The 18,375-nt window shown below is 39.1% G+C and overlaps 1 protein-coding gene and 2 pseudogenes across 4 annotated transcripts in view; 1 reads left to right on the top strand and 2 right to left on the bottom strand.

Annotated features, from left to right (window-relative positions):
* Window positions 1-18,375, top strand: part of ATRN (attractin) — a 184,325-nt gene that overhangs the window by 84,664 nt on the left and 81,286 nt on the right. For all 3 annotated transcript variants that reach the window (XM_053573893.1, XM_053573894.1, XM_053573895.1), the window contains exons 7-12: window positions 5,843-5,933; window positions 6,468-6,711; window positions 7,537-7,720; window positions 9,564-9,718; window positions 12,613-12,697; window positions 16,767-16,987. In XM_053573893.1, coding sequence (XP_053429868.1) covers window positions 5,843-5,933; window positions 6,468-6,711; window positions 7,537-7,720; window positions 9,564-9,718; window positions 12,613-12,697; window positions 16,767-16,987 — 980 coding nt within the window. The remainder of the gene's footprint in view (window positions 1-5,842; window positions 5,934-6,467; window positions 6,712-7,536; window positions 7,721-9,563; window positions 9,719-12,612; window positions 12,698-16,766; window positions 16,988-18,375) is intronic.
* Window positions 3,837-4,704, bottom strand: LOC128573610 (small nuclear ribonucleoprotein-associated protein N-like; annotated as a pseudogene). The gene has a single exon (XR_008376496.1). The product of XR_008376496.1 is annotated as a small nuclear ribonucleoprotein-associated protein N-like (transcript).
* On the bottom strand, window positions 4,891-5,092 carry LOC128573612 (SNRPN upstream reading frame protein-like; annotated as a pseudogene).

Genomic DNA, 18,375 nt, shown 5'->3' with positions numbered 1-18,375 from the left:
TGCTTTAAGTAAAGTACAATGTTATTTCTTAATAGCATAGTGAAAGGTAGAGGGGAGTGGGATGAGGGAGAGCGAATGAGAGTGATTGAGAATTCTTCAAGTTTCTGGGCTGAAAAGCAAACCACCTAAGTGGGGAAGAAAATCAAGCTGACCTTAGACATTCAAGGGAGCTGCATCTGCAGAGTTCTGAAGGGAAGAAAGGACAGCCTAAGTATAGCACACCTAGCCAAGATGTCATTCAGCTATAAAGTTAGCAAGCAGATATTCTTTTTGTTTTTGAGACAAAGCTCACTTTGTGCCCTGGGTAGAGTGCCATAGCTTTATAGCTCACAGCAACCTCAAACTCTTGGGCTTGGGCAATCCTCTTAACCTCAGCCTCCCGAGTAGCGTGATTATAGCCATGTGCCACTACGCCCAGCTAGTTTTTCTATTTTTAGTAGAGACGAGGTCTTGGTTTTGCTCAGGCTGGTCTCAAACTCTTGAGCTCAAGCAATCCTCCTGTTTTGGCCTCCCAGAGTGCTATGATTATAGGCATAAGCTGCCACGCCCGGCCACAAGCAGATATTCTAACATAAATGAACTCAAGGAAATGAGTACATGTAGTTGTTCTTAAAAAGAAAAAAGAAAACCCACTTGACAGTGAAATCCAGCCAGTTAAGAATTGCATAACTCACGAAGGAGAAGTTGAAGTAAGAAGTCTGAGGAAATTGACTCAGCTAAAATATACATGTAGTAGTAAATAACTATGGATTTGTTTTAGAATGTAATGTAAGGGTTAAGAACTTGGACACTGTAAAAATTATATAACAAAAATTGGGAGAAGAAATAGGAAGAAATCTGAGTGCTAATGGATTTTCAACTTTTTTTTTTGAGACTTTAGAGTCTTACTTTGATGGCCCTTGGTAGAATGCTGTGGTGTCATAGATCACAGAAACTTCAAACTCCTGGGCTCAAGAGATTCTCTTGCCTCAGCTTCCCAAGTAGCTGGGAGTACAGAGGCCCGCCATAACTGCCAGCTATTATGGAGATGGCATCGCTCTCTTGCTCAGGCTGTTTTTGAACTCACGAGCTCAAGCAATCCACCCACCTCAGCCTACCAGAGTGCTAGGATTACAGGCGTGAGCCACAGCACCTGGGCTTAAGAGGATTTTCAACTTTTAAAGCAAGAAGTTGGTAGATTCTGTAAAATTAAATTGTGTGTAATTTTAAAACTAAACTGAATTGAACCTCTAAATAATTTTTCATGTATTTTAAAAAGTGTGGAATGGTCCAAAAACATGTAAAATAATAGCTAGAACCAATTTATGTGTTGTTTGTATTTAATAGGTGTTACCATTTTGTTATATTTGCTTCAGATCATGTGTAAGTATTTAAGACAGTCTGGGCACAGCGGCTCATGCCTGTCATCTTAGCTCTCTGGGAACCTAAGGCGGGAGGATTGCTTGAGGTCAGGAGTTTGAGATCAACTTTGAGAAAGAGCAACATGCCCTCTCTACTAAAAAAACAGAAAAAATTGGTTTTGTGATGCATGCCTATTAGTCTCAGCTACTCGGGAGGCTGAGGTAGGAAAATGGCTTGAGCCCAGGAGTTCAAGGTTGCGGTGAGCTAGGCTCACATCCCTGCACTCTAGCTGGGGCCATAGTGTGAGACTGTGTCTCAAAAACTAAATAAATAATAAATAAATAAATAAATAAATAATTTGAGACAGAAGGAAAAGTTTAGAAAAAAACTTTTCTAATACCAATGAATATTGGTATTCAATATTGAATACCAATATTCATTGGTATTAGAATACCAATCCATCACCACCCAGATTAGGAAACAAAACATTACTAATTCAGGTAACAACTATTGTTAAGTTCCTCCAAGTCCCAGAGATAAACCATACCCTGATTCTGGTGTTATTTCTTCACATATATAAGAATATATCTTTATACTTTAAATATATATCATTTAGTCCTTATAGAAACAATATTCTACATTTTGCTTTTTTAGCTTCACACTGTTTGGGGGCTCATATTGATATATGTTACTGGAGTGTGAGTATATTTTTCATGCTGTGTAATTCTGTTATATGGATATATTAGGATTTATGTAATCCATTTTCAATTGATTGACATTTATTTGCTTCCTTTTTTGCTATTGTGACAAAACTTTCTTACATCTTTTTCCTTGTATTCTTTTTTTGGTAATTTTTAAAATCCAATTATCAAGGTGAAACTTTATGCAAAGTTAAACTTTAAACTTCTTTGTAGAAAAGAAGCAAGCATTTACTTAAACTTCAGCAATAGCTTTGGTTTTCCTTTGGCTCCTTTTTTTTTCCTGGTAATTTTATGAAAATTAAAATTAACATTATTAAAATTATAGTACAATCCCCTTTATATAAATGTATTTTGTCTATATATTCTATCTGCGTATGTACTTTGTTTCTAGATGATAGAATAAACTTTTTACTCTTTTTTTTGTATTGCTTACATTCTTTATGATAAGGATATAATTTTTTTTTTTTTTTTTTGTAGAGACCGAGTCTCACTGTACCGCCCTCAGGTAGAGTGCTGTGGCGTCACACGGCTCACAGCAACCTCTTAACTCTTGGGCTTACGCAATTCTCTTGCCTCAGCCTCCCGAGCAGCTGGGACTACAGGCGCCCACCACAACGCCCGGCTATTTTTTGGTTGCAGTTTGGCCGGGGCTGGGTTTGAACCCGCCACCCTCGGCATATGGGGCTGGCGCCCTACTCACTGAGCCACAGGCGCCGCCCCGATATAATTTTTTTATAAACACAAAAAAGTAATTTTTTCAAAATGGAAACTAAAAGTGAATATTTAAGATATTGAATGTGACTATTCAACAGTGTATAAATACAAATTACATGATAGGAATATAAATTATTTTCTTTTTGGCATTTTTTATTTTAATGGTCTTGAAATACATACATAGGATAGATGAATTGCTGTAATGGTGTTCTGGCTTAAAAATGTTACATTTTAAATCAATTAGATAAAGGAAAGGATAGTAATTTCTTTTACTTGATTATCATTTCCTTTTTGATAAAAATCTTAAACAGTAAAGACTGAAAACTATCTTAATAAAAACAATGGAAACCAAACCAATGGATTTGACACTTTAGAAGAAAAGAAAATAAGTGCCAACATAGAATTGTTCACTGAGGGTTGACACACTTTTTCTTGAAGCACCAGAGGTGGTAAATATCTTACACTTGTAGGCCATATAAGCTCTTCTGCCATTGTTGCATGAAAACTGCCATAGATGATCGTTAAGTAAATAGGCGAGGCTGGGTTCCAACAAAATCTTTTTTACACAAACAGGCTGCTGGCCCACAGGCTGTAGTTCCCAACTCATGTTCTGTAGCCAGTAAGAAAATATACTTCAGAAATGGAGAAGAAATAAAGCTATTTTCACATGAACAAAAACAGAGGGATTTACTCTCCACCAGCCTTGTAGTAAAAGGGTTCTTTAAGTAGAAGGATAAACTTAATTGAGTATTAGTTGTATAAAGTAATAATATCCTACGGGATTTAGAGTACAGAATTAAAATACACACCAAGAAAGCACAAAAAGCAGGTGGTGTTGGTAAATGGGCAAAATGGAGTTTAAGGACCCTGAATTGCCCAGGAAATGGTATAAGTACTAATTTATACTAAGCTTTGCTAAATCAAGGATGTGAGTTACAATTTCTAGGGTAATCAGTAAAAGAATAGTATGAATATATAATAAAATAATAGTTTATAAAGCAAAATGGAGTAGTAAGATTTATCATCCCCTTTTCAGTACCTGTTACTTTCTTATGATTAAATGAAATAAAAGTTTTTTTCTTTCACAGTTTAATTGCTCTATGCATTTATTATTAGCTATTATTAATGCAGAAATGGGACAGAAAGCTCACAAACACTACACAATTTCACAAGACACATTGCGGGGTGAGGAGGAGTGACTGAGACATATCAATATTATCAGTATCCTAAGGTCTGGGAGGACGCATTCCTGGGGGAGGTGGACCTCTAATTCTTGGTGGAGGGGGTCTCATTCCTGGAGGGGGCATACCTATTGGTGTCCCTCGAGCAGGAGGAAGTCCAATTGGTGGGCCCATGGGTGGTCTCATACCAGGTGGAGGAGCCATAATGCCTGGAGGTGGTGTTGCTCTGCCTACAGGGGGAGTTGGGGTCCCTCATCCTGGGGGATACTGGGTCAGGCTCCAGCAATGCTGGCAGAAGCAGCAACGGCAGCAGCTGCTACAGTGCCTCTTCCCTGTGGGGTCATTACCTGCTGGGATGGTCCCCCATCTCCTCTGACTGGACCTGCTAACCCAGCAGGAGCCTGGGGAATTGGTACGCCAGCTGGTACTCCTCTGCCAGCTGCCCTACCAACTCTAGGGCCTCCTGCAGCTCCAGCAAGTGGTACTCAAGCGATGCCAGTATCTTTGGGGGGTGACCCCTCCACAGTCACGGATACCAAGCTCTCCCCACGCAGCAATACCAGACCCCAAACCCGCTTTTCTTCACGTTCTGGCTGCTTCGCATTCTTCGGCTTGATCTTCCTGAACTCATCACAGTCACAGAGAATCAAATTCATATGTTTGTCAAAAGCCTTGAAGGTGCCAATGAAGATCCAGCTGTCTTGCAGGATACATCTCATTCTGTAGTCAATGTGCTGCAGCATCTTGCTACTCTTGCCCACAGTCATGATTGCTGCTCCACCAAATCTGATGTCCACAGTTAAAACTTCTTGATTTAAGACCAAAGGGAAGGCTGTGGATAAAGGTGTGAGGCAGGATCTCCTAGAAATAATGCAAGCTGGGCAGAAACTTCAAACAATAGATGGAGCCTGGTTTTTGTTTGTGATCAGTTTCTTCACTGTTCTAATACTGCTTTAACCACCTCTTGATGTCTCAGCTAAGAATGCCTGTCTTAGTTCAGCCTGGAAATCCACCACAGGAGCTTGTCGCTGCTGAGAACACCTCGGGTACAACTGACTCTTGTTTGCTCAGTGAGGCTGTTCTTCTGTGGTTGACTTGGACTTCCACCTCTGGCATGTGGTGTTCTGTAGTCCGTCTCAGGTGTAAGCGATCCATAAGAGAAAGTATCTTCAGTGACTGGTGAAAGGGGCAGCAAGATCTGTAGAGGTGATTCTGGTGGAGGAGTATGTTCCTAAAACTTGTTTTAATAAAAGTTTAAGTCAGTATTGTACCCTCAATGAATCCCCAACAATAAAAAAAAAAAAAAAGGTTAAGTCAGGCCAGGCATGTTGCTCACACCAGTAACCCAGTGCTTGGGGAGGCCGAGGTGGGAGGATCACCTGAGGCCAGGAGTTTAAGACCGGCCTGGACAACGTACTGAGACTCTGTCTCTACAAAAAATTAAAAACTTAGCCGGGCATGGTGGTGCATGCCTGTAGTCCTAGCTACTTGTGAGGCCGAGGCAGGTAAATTATTTGAGCCCAGGAGTTCAAGGTTATAGTGAGCTATGATGGAGTCATTGCATTCCAGCTGGGATGACAGAGCAAGTACTGTCTCTTTAAACAAAACAAAATGAAACAAATCCCTTGAATATAACACAAATGTCCAGTTATTTAGACTGTATGTAGAAGAGGTTTTCAGGAGTATTAGAAACATCTAGTAGATTTTTCTTTCTTGTCCCAGGATCATATATATAGTCCAGCTCCCCTTTCTAACTTCTCACATGTGTCAGATTTGTTTGTCAAGGTGATAAGTGTCTCCCTACTTAATGAGCATTTTCAAAACTGGATAATATCACAAATAAAGGAGTACAAGATGTTCTATTTTGTAGGTATGACTTGAAAATATGATCTGTTTGTTTTGTAGATATGACCTTGCTTCTAGGGAGTGGCTTCCACTAAACCGTTCTGTGAACAACGTGGTTGTTAGATATGGTCATTCTTTGGCATTATACAAGGTAAAACATCTCCACTCTGTACTAAATAAGAAACTAAACTCTTCCTTAGTACTTCATGTATTTACTATATAATTAAAAAGCTATGCAATGTTAGTTTCTAATTGGTGAAAACTTTCTGTTGGTGGGAGATGTAAGTTCTTTAACTCAAGAGATTTTAATGGCTTTAAATTTTCCTGGAATATTATAATTATGGTCCTAAAGGGTTAAAAATAGAGATTAAAAAGTGTAGATTAGCTTTTATACTCATTAATAAGCTTAGCCAAGAATAACCACATTGTAATGTTACTGAACAATTGTTTTCACTTCTTTGTTTTTGTAGTCATATGAGGAAGGCCAAGAAAAGTAGTGAAGTGTTACAGATACAGAACATGATTAATTTTATTTCCTGTTGTTCCTTTCTCCATCTTTTTTAGAGGCATTTCATTAACCCTTTTAAGATGAGAATAATTACTGAGTTTTTGAACTGATCTTTTTCTATTCTCAGATTTGATCTTTTCAGTGTTTTAAAAAATTTTATTTATGTTTTTCCCCTAGGATAAAATTTACATGTATGGAGGAAAAATTGATTCAACAGGCAATGTGACCAATGAGTTGAGAGTGTTTCATATTCATAATGAATCATGGATATTGTTGACCCCTAAGGCAAAGGAGCAGTATGCAGTGGTTGGGCACTCGGCACACATTGTCACACTGAATAGTGGCCGAGTGGTTATGCTGATCATCTTTGGTCACTGCCCTCTCTATGGCTATATAAGCAATGTTCAGGAATATGACTTGGGTAGGTATATTTTTTCTAGTGGTTGTTTTTTGAATGTCAAATTTAAATCCTCTATTTTATTATTATGACTGTTTAACAAAATTCAAGCTAACCTTGATCCAGTACTTGAAATACATTTAACTTTGATGTATTACCAGTGAAATTCAGATTATTAATATGCTATATAGAATGTATGTATTTGTTGCTGTCAAGTTGGCAAGGTGCCAAAGATGGGACAAAATACTTCCAGTAAAAAAACAAACAAACAAAATACTTTCAGTGTTAAAAATAATCTTTAAAAAAACTGTTCAAGACAACAAATATTCTGAAGAAAATAAATTGCATAGCCCTTTAGAGACTGGTTCAATGAAGTGTGCCTTCTCGTAATACAGGGTGTCCGTAAAGTTTGTGTGTAATTTTAAATTGCACATGAATTTTACAGCCTTTCTGTGTATAATACTCCCTTTGGGTAAATTTTATCATATCCATTACTGTGCAATTGGAGTTCCTATAATTGATACCTTGAGAAAGTAGACCTATAAAGTACATCAGTGTATTGATCACCAAAGGTCATAAGGAGTTAAATATTACTTAATGGATCTGAGTCTTTTAAATTTAGTGTAATTCTTTTCCTACGTGCCATATTAGAACATTTAATAGGTTGGAGTTTGGACACATGGCTTTTGTATAAATTTTAGGTGGCTTTATTTTAAAAACAAGTAGATAAAAGAAGTTATATGTATCAGGTCTCTTGAAATCCCTACTCATACCCTCAACTATTTGGACATTTTAAGTATTAGAGAGGAGGAGTCTGCCCTGTTTCCTTTAACTGTTTTCCCTTTCCAGATAAGAACACATGGAGTATATTACAGACCCATGGTGCCCTTGTGCAAGGTGGCTATGGCCACAGCAGTGTTTACGACCACAAGACCAGGGCCCTGTATGTTCATGGCGGCTACAAGGCTTTTAGTGCCAATAAATACCGGCTCGCAGATGATCTCTATAGATATCATGTGGATACCCAGATGTGGTGGGTACTTTTCTTGAGCTTTCACTTTAAGGTGTGAATTCTGTAGAACTAATAGTTGAGATGATATTGTGCTATATCTTTATTTTCAGTCCTGGCAGATAATTTTGTTCAGCACTGTACATAGAAATAATTGAGAAGCAGAAATTAGTAAAGTAGCTAGTATTTATTTTGTTGCATTAGTCTATAATTCTATAATAGATTGGTTAGAAAATGTTTGGCATTTTTTGACTTGTTTTCAATTTTTTTTTTTTGAGACAAACTCTCCCTGTGTCACCCTTGGTAGAGTGCTGTGGTGTCACACTCCTGGGCTTAAGTGCTTCTCTTGCCTCAGCCTTCCAAGTAGCTGGGACTACAGGCACCTGCCACAACGCCCAGCAGTTTTTTTAGAGACAAGGTCTTGTTCTGGCTCAGGCTGGTTTTGAACCTATGAGCTCAGGCAATCCACGCACCTCAGCCTCCCAAGTGCTGGGATTACAGGCATGAGCCACCGTGCTCAACCTGACTTGTTTTCAGTTTTTATACACAGAACACTATTATACAGTTTGAGTTCTTCAAAATCTTGAGGAAGAAATATTATAGCTTGTACATAGTTTGTGTACACTTTTGTGATTAAGTAGAATATATCCATTTTTTTTAACTTTTTCATGATCAGCAAAGCATCAACTTTGGGATTAGTTACTGGCATTTCATAAAATCATCAAACAGGATGTTCTCACTCTGAACTATATATAAACATATGCTAATTTTAACAAATATAAAGCTATTTGAATTATGAAATAATGTAACTAAAAAGCAGTGGTTTCTCTTCTGTCTTTCTGTATTTCCTCACATATTTGATACCATGCTGTGGATACTGTTTTATACTTTGTCATAAAAGTCATCATTTTTGATGACTGTGTGATAATTCACTGTTTAGGTATACTGAGCTTGTGTGGTTGGAAGCTTTGGTTTCTACCTTTTGTCTCATTAAGAAAGCACTGTGGGCTCAGCGCCTGTGGCTCAAGTGGCTAAGGTGCCAGCCACGTACACCTGAGCTGGTGGGTTCGAATCCAGCCTGGGCCTGCCAAACAATAGTGATGGCTGTAACCAAAAAATAGCTGGGCATTGTGTTGGGCGCCTGTAGTCCCAGCTACTTGGGAGACGGAGGCAGGAGACTCGCTTGAGCCCAGGAGTTGGAGTTGCTGTGAGCTGTGATGCCACAGTACTCTATCCAGGGCAACAGCTTGAGGCTCTGTCTCAAAAAAAAAAAAAGAAAGCATTGTGAGGCCAGGTGTGGTGGTTCATGCCTGTAACCCTGGCACTCTGGAAGACTGAGGTAGATGGATTGCCTGAGCGCACAGGTTTGAAACCAGGCTGAGCCAGAGCAAGACGTCATCTCTAAAAATAGCCAGGTGTTGTAGCGGGTGCCTGTAGTCCTAACTACTTGGGAGACTGAGGCAAGAGAATCACTTGAGCCCAAGAGTTTGAGGTTGCTGTGAGGTATGATGCCATGGCACTCTACTGAGGGCAACAAAATGAGACTCTGTGTCCAAATAAATAAATAAATAAATAAAAGAAGAAGAAAGCATTGTACATAAGTGTCATCTATATTTCATGTGATTTCTGCTCAGAAAGTGGAATTATAGGGCTATGGGATATTAACATTTTAAGGCTCTTAATATTATTTTGTCAAAATTTAAAATTTTATATATTTATTCTTGAGAAATTTATATTTAGGGACAAATCTACAAGTATTTGCACATTGTGTCTGAAGGTAATAAAATGGTTATGTTTGCTTTAATAGGTAGATAAGTGCTCTTTAAAAACTAACCTTGTATTTATTATTTCTAAATAAACTCAAAAGGACCATTCTTAAGGACAGCCGATTTTTCCGTTACTTGCACACAGCTGTAATAGTGAGTGGAAACATGCTGGTGTTTGGAGGAAACACACATAATGACACATCTATGAGCCACGGTGCCAAATGCTTCTCTTCAGATTTCATGGCTTATGACATTGGTAAGTTTCCCAGCACAACTTTAACTTCAATGATCTTTTTACCTTTAAGAAACATCTGGAACAAACTGAAAATATTGTCAGTTCAAAATGGTCAGGCCGTTTGAAAGAGGTCTGAATGTTATTTATCCTTTTGTTTACTGTTATATGCCCATGTGTATTAAAAAGTGTTATTTCTACATTAAATTCTTTTTGACGTCACTTTTGTTAATTGCATGATTGTTAATTTTTGAGGCTGGGTTCATGTATCTAGTCCCTTTTTTATTACAGATGCCTTGCCAGTGATGTTATGTAGTTTTTAACTATTAGCATTGTGTTAAATTGGTTCAAGTGTTAGCTTTATTTCATTCCATAGAACACTGGCTCCTGTATTCTTGATGTGGTAATATACTTGACCAGAAGAGGGCAGGATTTGTTCATGGAAAACATAATACATAGCAGATGTTCTCTTGTGTATTATCAAGATGTCCATTTTAAACAAATTATCATTATTTTTTGGTGTGGTAAAATATAGACAACATAAAATTTATCACCTTAACTATTTTAAATATGTAGTTTAGTGGAATTAAATAATTTTATGTTATGCATTCATCACCACCATTTGTCTCCATAATGTTCTTCATCTTGTAAAACAGAAACTATAACTCTCAACCTCCCCCTCTCCATAATGTCTAGAAACCATCATTCTCACTGTTGTCTTTATGATTTTCACTATTCTAAGTCAGACATCCTTTCTAACAGACACTTGTGGGCTGGCCACTGAGCATGTATGTATACGGGGAAGATAAGGTGACTAAGTTACAGCCCTTAGCATCAAGGAAGAGGGGGCAAAGAAATGAGAAGACAATATAATTGCATTTTAGGGTGTTCCTTGCTGAAAGGAATGTATGAGAGCCCCTCTGAGTACCCCTTAAGTCATGAGAGGTAAGGATGATAGGGAAGGCCTTGAGGAGAGGTCGTTCAAGCTAGGACTTTGGATACATTGGGAGTCACTTAGGTGACATTAGGCTGAATGTTCTAGGCAGGGGAAGCCCATGTACAGAGACACAGGGTGGAAAGTGCGTGGCACATACTTAGGGCTTTTGAGTACTTAATTTTGGATGCATAATAGCAGCACACCAAGGAGGAGTGGCCTCAGATGAACTAGAGAAGTAAGTAGCTGTCAGACTATACAGATTTTGAGAAGCCTGGTATGTCATGCTGAGGAATTAGGGCTTTCTGAAGAATCTTTCAGAACAGTTGATGGAATCATATTTGTGTGAAAATCTCTTTAGTGGCATTATGGCAAGTCTTTGGGAAGGGACAAGATGGTAGGTAGTTCAGGGACTGCTGCAGAAGGCTAGAGGAGGGTTTAACCCAAGACTGTGAAAGTAGCTGTGAGAATAAAGAGATAGGTTTGATGACTACCAGGAACGTAGAGATTGTCTGGGAAGAGAGGTTAAAGTGTCCTTACTTCCAGGTATCTGATGTGGGCCACAGTGCCTTTTGCCAAGGCTGAGAATAGAAGTGGAGGGATAGGATCTGGGAGGAAGAGCATGAAGTAAGTTGGGGCCATGTCCAATTGGAGATGTCTGTGAGAGAATGCAGAGAGCCAGCATGATGCTCTAAGAGGGGTGAACTTCTGTAGGGTACACATGTCATAGGGATGAGCACACAACCCGAGGCCAGATGGAGAATCTGAAAGGGAATGCAGTGTGTGATAGCACGTCAAGGAAGTAGGAAGAAGGTCAAGATGGGTAACCTCTGAGGGAGCAGTTAACATTGGTTGCAGAGTGACTGAATAAGCACTGGAGAGTCCTTCAGATTTAGCAACAAAGAAAATGTTATCACCTTCTAGTCATAGAGGAATATAGTCCAGATTCCAAGAGGCTGAGAAATTATGTAAGCTGAGACATATCACAGTGACTGTTGACTGTTGTGTTCAAAACCTCCTCTGTGAAGGAAAGAAAAGGGGTAAGTGGAATGCCTCAGAGGGAAGAAGATCTAGGAGAACTGGTTCTTTTCTTTTTTTCTTTTTTTTTAAAAGATGGGCTCATCTTGGGCTTATTTAAAAGCGGTGGTGAGATCCAGCAGAAGATTTGGAGGCCAAAGGAGTGGGTATTGTATCTGTCAAATCAGGAGACTTTTGAAGAATGGGATAAGAGGAAGGGATCCTTGCCACACAGTGGTTTCAGGGCAGACAGCAAGGCGGGTGGGCAGGAAGCTAGGGGAGTTGATGGCCTCTCTATGTGAGGATGACCAGAGAATCTAATCTGGGTCAGGAAGTGACAGCTGTTGTTGTCAAGGCTGAACAAATGTCTAGATCCAGTGGAGTTACCTTGGCTCAGTGAGTATCTCAGAGAGTGACACAAGGAGTGTGAGGATGGTGTGGTTCAACAGCACCAGTTGCTGTTCATAGGTCCAGTAGAGAAGTTGCTAGTATGGGTCATGGCAAAGGGAAATTAGTAGATCTAGGGGATCTAGGAAAGGATTTTTTAAAAATTAGATAAAGTTTATATTTAAAAAAATTTAATTTTCCATCTGTATTTTCTAGCTACTAAATTTGGCCAAATCAATATAGAGAACAGTGGAAGATAATTATGGAACTCACAGGTGTTGCCCACATAAGCTTTGTACAGTATAAAATTTTCTTGCATTAAAAAACATTCTATTGGGGTAAATTGATAGGCAATAGAATGAGTGACCAGGATGTGATGGGTGTTGGATGGACTCACTGATTAGAATTGCTGAGTGTTCTGCTGCAGTTGCAGCATTTTACCCCAGAAATAATAGTCTAAGAAAATCGAGAGGCACGTTTTATGAGGTTGTGCTTATTGCAGTCTTCTTCCCGAAGACATGTCAGGCCCTGTTAATTATGAATGGTAGGCCCTTCTGAAATGTGTTTTTCTTTCTCCTAGCTTGTGATCGCTGGTCAGTGCTTCCAAGACCTGATCTCCACTATGATGTCAACAGATTTGGCCATTCAGCAGTCTTACACAACAGGTAACTGGATAAGTGCTTGCTTCTTTTTCTTGTGTGTTAAAGTTAAAATGAAGCAAAGTATGAAGAAATGGACTTGGATTTAGGTATTATTTGCAGCATTCCCTCATCCCACTAATTTTTCACAGTATTATGTAGGTATGGATTTTATGATTTATGTTTAAAATATTTTATGTGGATATGAATTACTTCAGATGCCATGTTTATTGATCTAGTTTTGTTAGCATGTGGGAGCATGCTGAGTTTGGTATTGTCTGAGTACATGGAACAACAGAAGTTACATGCGTGTTACTGTTTTGTGTCCTCTATCATTTTCAGTACGTAGGTCATTGAGTTTCTAGTAGTTGTATTCTGAATGGTAAGGAGAGATTTGGAAAAAAAGTAAAGAGGGCACTAGTAAAAGAGGGCACTTCAGATGGGGGCATAGGGTAGGAGAAAAGAGATGGGGAGGTTATGACCCTTACTATAGATCAAGTATATAGTCTTTGGATAATTTGAAGTCTGTAGTGCATTTTATTTTATCACTCAAAAATGCCTGGCCCAAATGACCAGAGATCTTCATAAACCTGCTCTGGAAAAGTCTCAGTCAAATAAGAGAGATTCAGAGTGGCTATTCTCCCTGTTTCTTGTACTGTGCTTTAAATATTTTTAAGAAGTTATGTAGCTTCCCAGCTACTCAGGAGGCTGAAGGGGAAAGATCACTTGAGTTCAGGAATTTGAGACTGCAGTGAGCTATGGTTGTGCCTCTACACTTCAGTTTGGTGACAGAAGTTAAACAGCCTACTCATGTTATTTTTCTGTTTGTTTCTTCAATTTACTGTTGTCTGCTTCCCTTTTTAAAATCTAAGCTATATAAGCCCTAAAGCTATTAAGTGCCATAATGCCTGCATTGTGTAAGGATTCCCTTGGCTTTGAAAATTATTTTGTGATGATGAAAGACAAATGAAGATAATTTAACTTGGATTAGCATATAAGAAAATGATGTCTTTTGGAAATGTGAAGGAAGAGTTGACAGAATTTAGAAAATGGATATTGGGAAAAGTTATCCCTTATAATACAATTATTTATTTAGCTTTTTAGCAATATATATGGTTTTACTATGAGGACATTTGATTGTTATAGGCTAAAATGGAAGGAATTTTTTACTATCTTGCTAATTTAAAGTGTTATCTTAAATCAAAATCTGATACTTCTTCAGTAAGGAAGGCCCTAGAAGCCTTATAGCAAGTGCCTCTTGAAGACTACATCTGAAATGCAGTGAGACCATTTGGTTGTCACCTTGCCTGGGTGCCTGGTCTCAGCTGTCTTCATCCTCATGTTCTTGGTGTTTTTCTAGCGTGGGTTTTGGTCATACTAAGCAGTTGCAAAATGGCAGTTATTAGTACAGTGATAATGAGCAAACAAATGAATCCTCTTTTAAAACATCCTTAGGTTTTATCCAAACTCAGAGAAGTTGATGGTTTACTGGAAAATGTTGTTTGACCATAAGTCAAAATTAGGACTGGCTTGCCTGAGTTACAATAACGTTTTATTTATATTTAATTTCAATGTGTCTTTGAAGCCTGGAATGTGAGTATCTGTGAGTTTGAGACAATTGAAGAAGATGGGACAAGGAAGGAGGCCACGTACCAAAAGGCCATGGTTTCAGGTTAATTTTATGAAATAATTTACTGAAAGAGAACCTGGTTCACATGATTTCTTTGTGTTTGAGTGGATCAGCAGCATTGGGTCATGTGCCTTCTGCTGTATCTGCTAGGGAGGCAGGAAGGAGCAGAGATGGCTGTGAGGCAGGGCCACGGCACTGTAGCTATGCCTCTCCCTGGCCAGCTCCAGATGTCTCCAAGGCTCTCCCCACCCTTGCAGAGCCCCTGGTGACCAGGTGCATTCAGAATTGCCAAGAACAACAACTGTACTGGGAACAGGAGGGAGCTTATTTGATTTAAGCAGCAAAATAACTAGTTGAATCCAGCCTGTTTAACATGATGTTAAGTAAACCAGCAGTGAGAGGTTAAAAATGAAACCTGGTGTTCGTGTTCTAGTTATTGAAACGAGTGGTTTTCAGATATAGTAACAAGTATTTGAAGAGCTACAAATATTTACAAAACCAGAAAATCTTTATGCTTTAGATAGTGCTCTGTTAATTTGGGGGAGATTGAGGCATAGTGAGAATGAGTTACTTAATGTTTTATTGTGGATTAGTTTTGAACTTCCTGGTAGATCATAGGATCTTGGGGTTTGAAGAAATCCTTGAGATGATCTGTTCTAAATTCCCACTCAATACAGGCATCCCTATTAACCCTGTTTAAAGGTGGTGAAAATGCCTAACAAGGAAGGCAGGCATTTAAACACATCCATGGAAGCTCCTTCCTTCCTTCCTTCCCTCCCTTCCTGTTCTTCTTCTTCCACTTCCCCCTCCTCCTCCTCTTTTTTTTTGAGACAGAGTCTCACTTGGTCACCCTTGGTAGAGTGCTGTGGCATCTTAGCTCACAGCAACCTCAAACTTTTGGGTTCAAGTGCCTCAGCTTCCCAAGTAGCTGGGACTACAGGCACCCGCCACAATGCCCAGCTATTTTTTAGAGACAAGGTCTTGCTCTGGCTCATGCTGGTCTCGAACCTGTGAGCTTGTCTTGAACCTGTGAGGCAATCCACCCACCTCCGCCTCCCAAGTGCTGGGATTATAGGTGTGAGCCACCACTCCTCCCTCTTCTTTTTTTTAATGCAAGTGTGAAGCGAAGTTTATTGAGGAAGAAAAAGATAAGTTTGCAGAGTAAGAGGGTTTCCAAAGCAACATATGTTTGCCATAGACAATGAATGGGCCTCCACTGTTGTGGCAACTAAAATTGAGCATCTTTTCATATGCTGATCGACATTTGTATTTTGCCCCTGCAAACTGGCTGAATCATTCTCTATATTATGGCTGTTCCTTTTCCTGTAATGTAATTGCAAATAATTTCTTCCTAGCTTATCATTTGTCTTTTTTACTTTGCTTATAGCATTTTGTTTTGTTTTGTTTTGAGACAGAGTCTCACTCTCTCACCCTGGGTAGAGAGTGCTGTCGTGTCATCACAGCTTACAACAATCTCAAACTCCTGGTCTCAAGCAATCCTCTTGCCTCAGCATCCTAGTAGCTGGGACTGCAGGCACCTCCCACAATGGGTGGCTAGTTTATTCTGTTTTTGGTAGAGACAGGGTCACTATTGCTTAGGCTGATCTCGAACTCCTAAGTAAGCTCCAGGAATCTACCTGCCTGAGCCTTCCAGATCACTAGGATTATAAGAGTGAGCCACTATGCCTAAACTAATAGCATTATTTGCTATGTAATCAAAATTTTCAATCTTTTTTTCCCTATGTCCTATATTTTAAGTCATAGAGATGTTTTCTCCATTCTTAAGTTATAGAGAATTCACCCATTCTTCTAGTACTTGTGTGGTTTCTTTGTTTTAGGTCGTTCTCTGATCCATTTGGAATATATCCTGATACCTAATGAGAAATAGATTCAGTTTCATCTTTTCCATGAGTTTATTTATCTTGCTGTCATTTACTGAAGGTTTGTCTTTTCCCCACTAAGCTACTCCTTTTACTGTGTACTAAATTTCCATTTGCCTTTTATCTCTTTCTGGTTGGTCTGTTTTTTTCATGCACTAATATGACTAATTACAGAGGCTTTTGGCTGTGCTTCTGAAATTGTATATTTTTATTTTTAATATTTAAAAAGTGTTAAAAACATGTAGATTATGGTTTAACTTCAAAAGGTGCTGGCATACCCTGACACCAAAGTATTGTAGAGACTCAGGGTTAAAAGTCACCAGGCTTTCTACTCGGAACAACAGTTTCTGAAGGAACACTTTCTAATATAGAGTCTGTGAAGAGTGGGTACCTTATACAAACTATTCTAGGTCCTCACAGGCCAGGATGAAAGGGTGGTGTTTGGCAGGGAAGAGAGTAAAAATGGTTTTTGAAACTTTGAAAACTTAGAGGACTTGTAACATGTAAGATTTGTCTGTAAAAAGTATATCATGCAGTTGTTACCTAAGTCTTCAGTAAATTCCTTCTCTGTCTTTTTCCTCCTCAGCACCATGTATGTCTTTGGTGGCTTCAACAGTCTCCTCCTCAGTGACATCCTGGTATTCACCTCAGAACAGTGTGATGCACACCGGAGTGAAGTTGATTGTTTAGCAGCAGGACCTGGTGTCCGGTGTGTGTGGGACACAGAGCTGTCTCAGTGTATCTCCTGGGAGTTGACAAGTAAAGAACATGAAGAAAAGTTAAGATCAGAATGTTTTTCCAAAAGAAGTATGTTTTTTTCCTCTATTTAGAATTTAATGAATTTGAGATTACATTTTATCTGAATTGTGGAGGAACTTAGCATATGTACACTTTTTCTGTTCCCCTTATTATCCAAAATTATTCAGTAATAACTTGAGCAAAGCATTTTTAAGTATTTGAAATTGGTTTGAAAACATCTTGGATGGGAACATGCCGTGTGGCTTCTAGAAGCTGTCTTTGAATAATGGGGATTTAACCTTCCTATCATTGCATAGGCTTTGCATACCAACGTCAGAACCCAGATGCAGTTACTCTGATGCAGTGCAGATTTTTTTTTTTGCAGTTTTTGGCCTGGGCCGGGTTTGAATCCACTACCTCTGGTATATGGGGCTGGTGCCCTACTCCTTTGAGCCATAGGTGCTGCCCAGAATGTTTTTTTGATGATGGAAATGTTCTCTCTCTGGACTGCCCCAATGTGGTAACCGCTAGCCACAAGAGGCTATCAAACACTAAATGTGGCTAGTGTGACTGAGGAACTGAATTTTTAATTTTATTTAATTTTAACTAAAAACCATGTGGCTAGTGGCTACCATATTGGATTACGAAGGTCTGATGTCAAAGATAAAAGAGGAGGGCCAACCCAGAAAAGCTGTGTTGGAGTGAATTGTTCTGATGGATGAGGGAGAGTGGCTGTCTTTGTAAAGTATTCTTCTCCAGCTCCTCTGGTTGGATACAAAGTGATAGTAGGGCTGACAATGGCTGAGGATGGTCCTGCCTGCTTAGCTTCTTGTCCTTTGGCTCTGACAAAGAGCACACTATGATACAGTGAAGTAATGTGTGAGAAGTTCTTAGAAAGTGAGAACAATGTCCTTACACAGTATTTGTTCACATCAATTTAAACGATGTTGACTGAGTTTTCTTAACAAGAAGGTTTGGTGTTGGTGGTTAACATGAGAGTTATGATAGATAGAATCAGTTTTCAGTCTCCTGGGATACCCCAAATTAAGCTATTCAGGAACACAAATCTCAATAAGTAACACTCAAGGAACCTTCCTAGTTCAATGGTGGGCTGGTAAACAGAGATTATCACTGCCATCTGAAAGGGATAAAATGAGTAAAATAGTTATTTTTTTATCCAAATTATAAAGTGCAAATTAAATATGCCAGGAAATGGTAGTAAATTGCCATAGGTGGTTGAATCTGAGCCCATTTGCTGTTGTCTATTCTGAGGTGTTGAGTACCTATTTCACTCTGCTTTCTGGGTGGGCTGAATCCTTGGGATGATGACCATGGCAGGAAGAGCAGCCTAAGGAGTAGCCTGCTGGGGTCTTGGTGAGAGTGGGCCCTGCCTTGTCCTGTGTTCCACCAAGTGACTTGTCCACGAGATGGTTCAATAGATGTGACAACGTGGTTGA

This window comes from Nycticebus coucang, chromosome 21 (assembly GCF_027406575.1).
Source record: "Nycticebus coucang isolate mNycCou1 chromosome 21, mNycCou1.pri, whole genome shotgun sequence".
Lineage (NCBI taxonomy): Eukaryota > Metazoa > Chordata > Mammalia > Primates > Lorisidae > Nycticebus > Nycticebus coucang.
The sequence above is the reverse complement of the archived record's forward strand: the minus strand, read 5'-3'. Positions and strand labels throughout refer to the sequence as shown.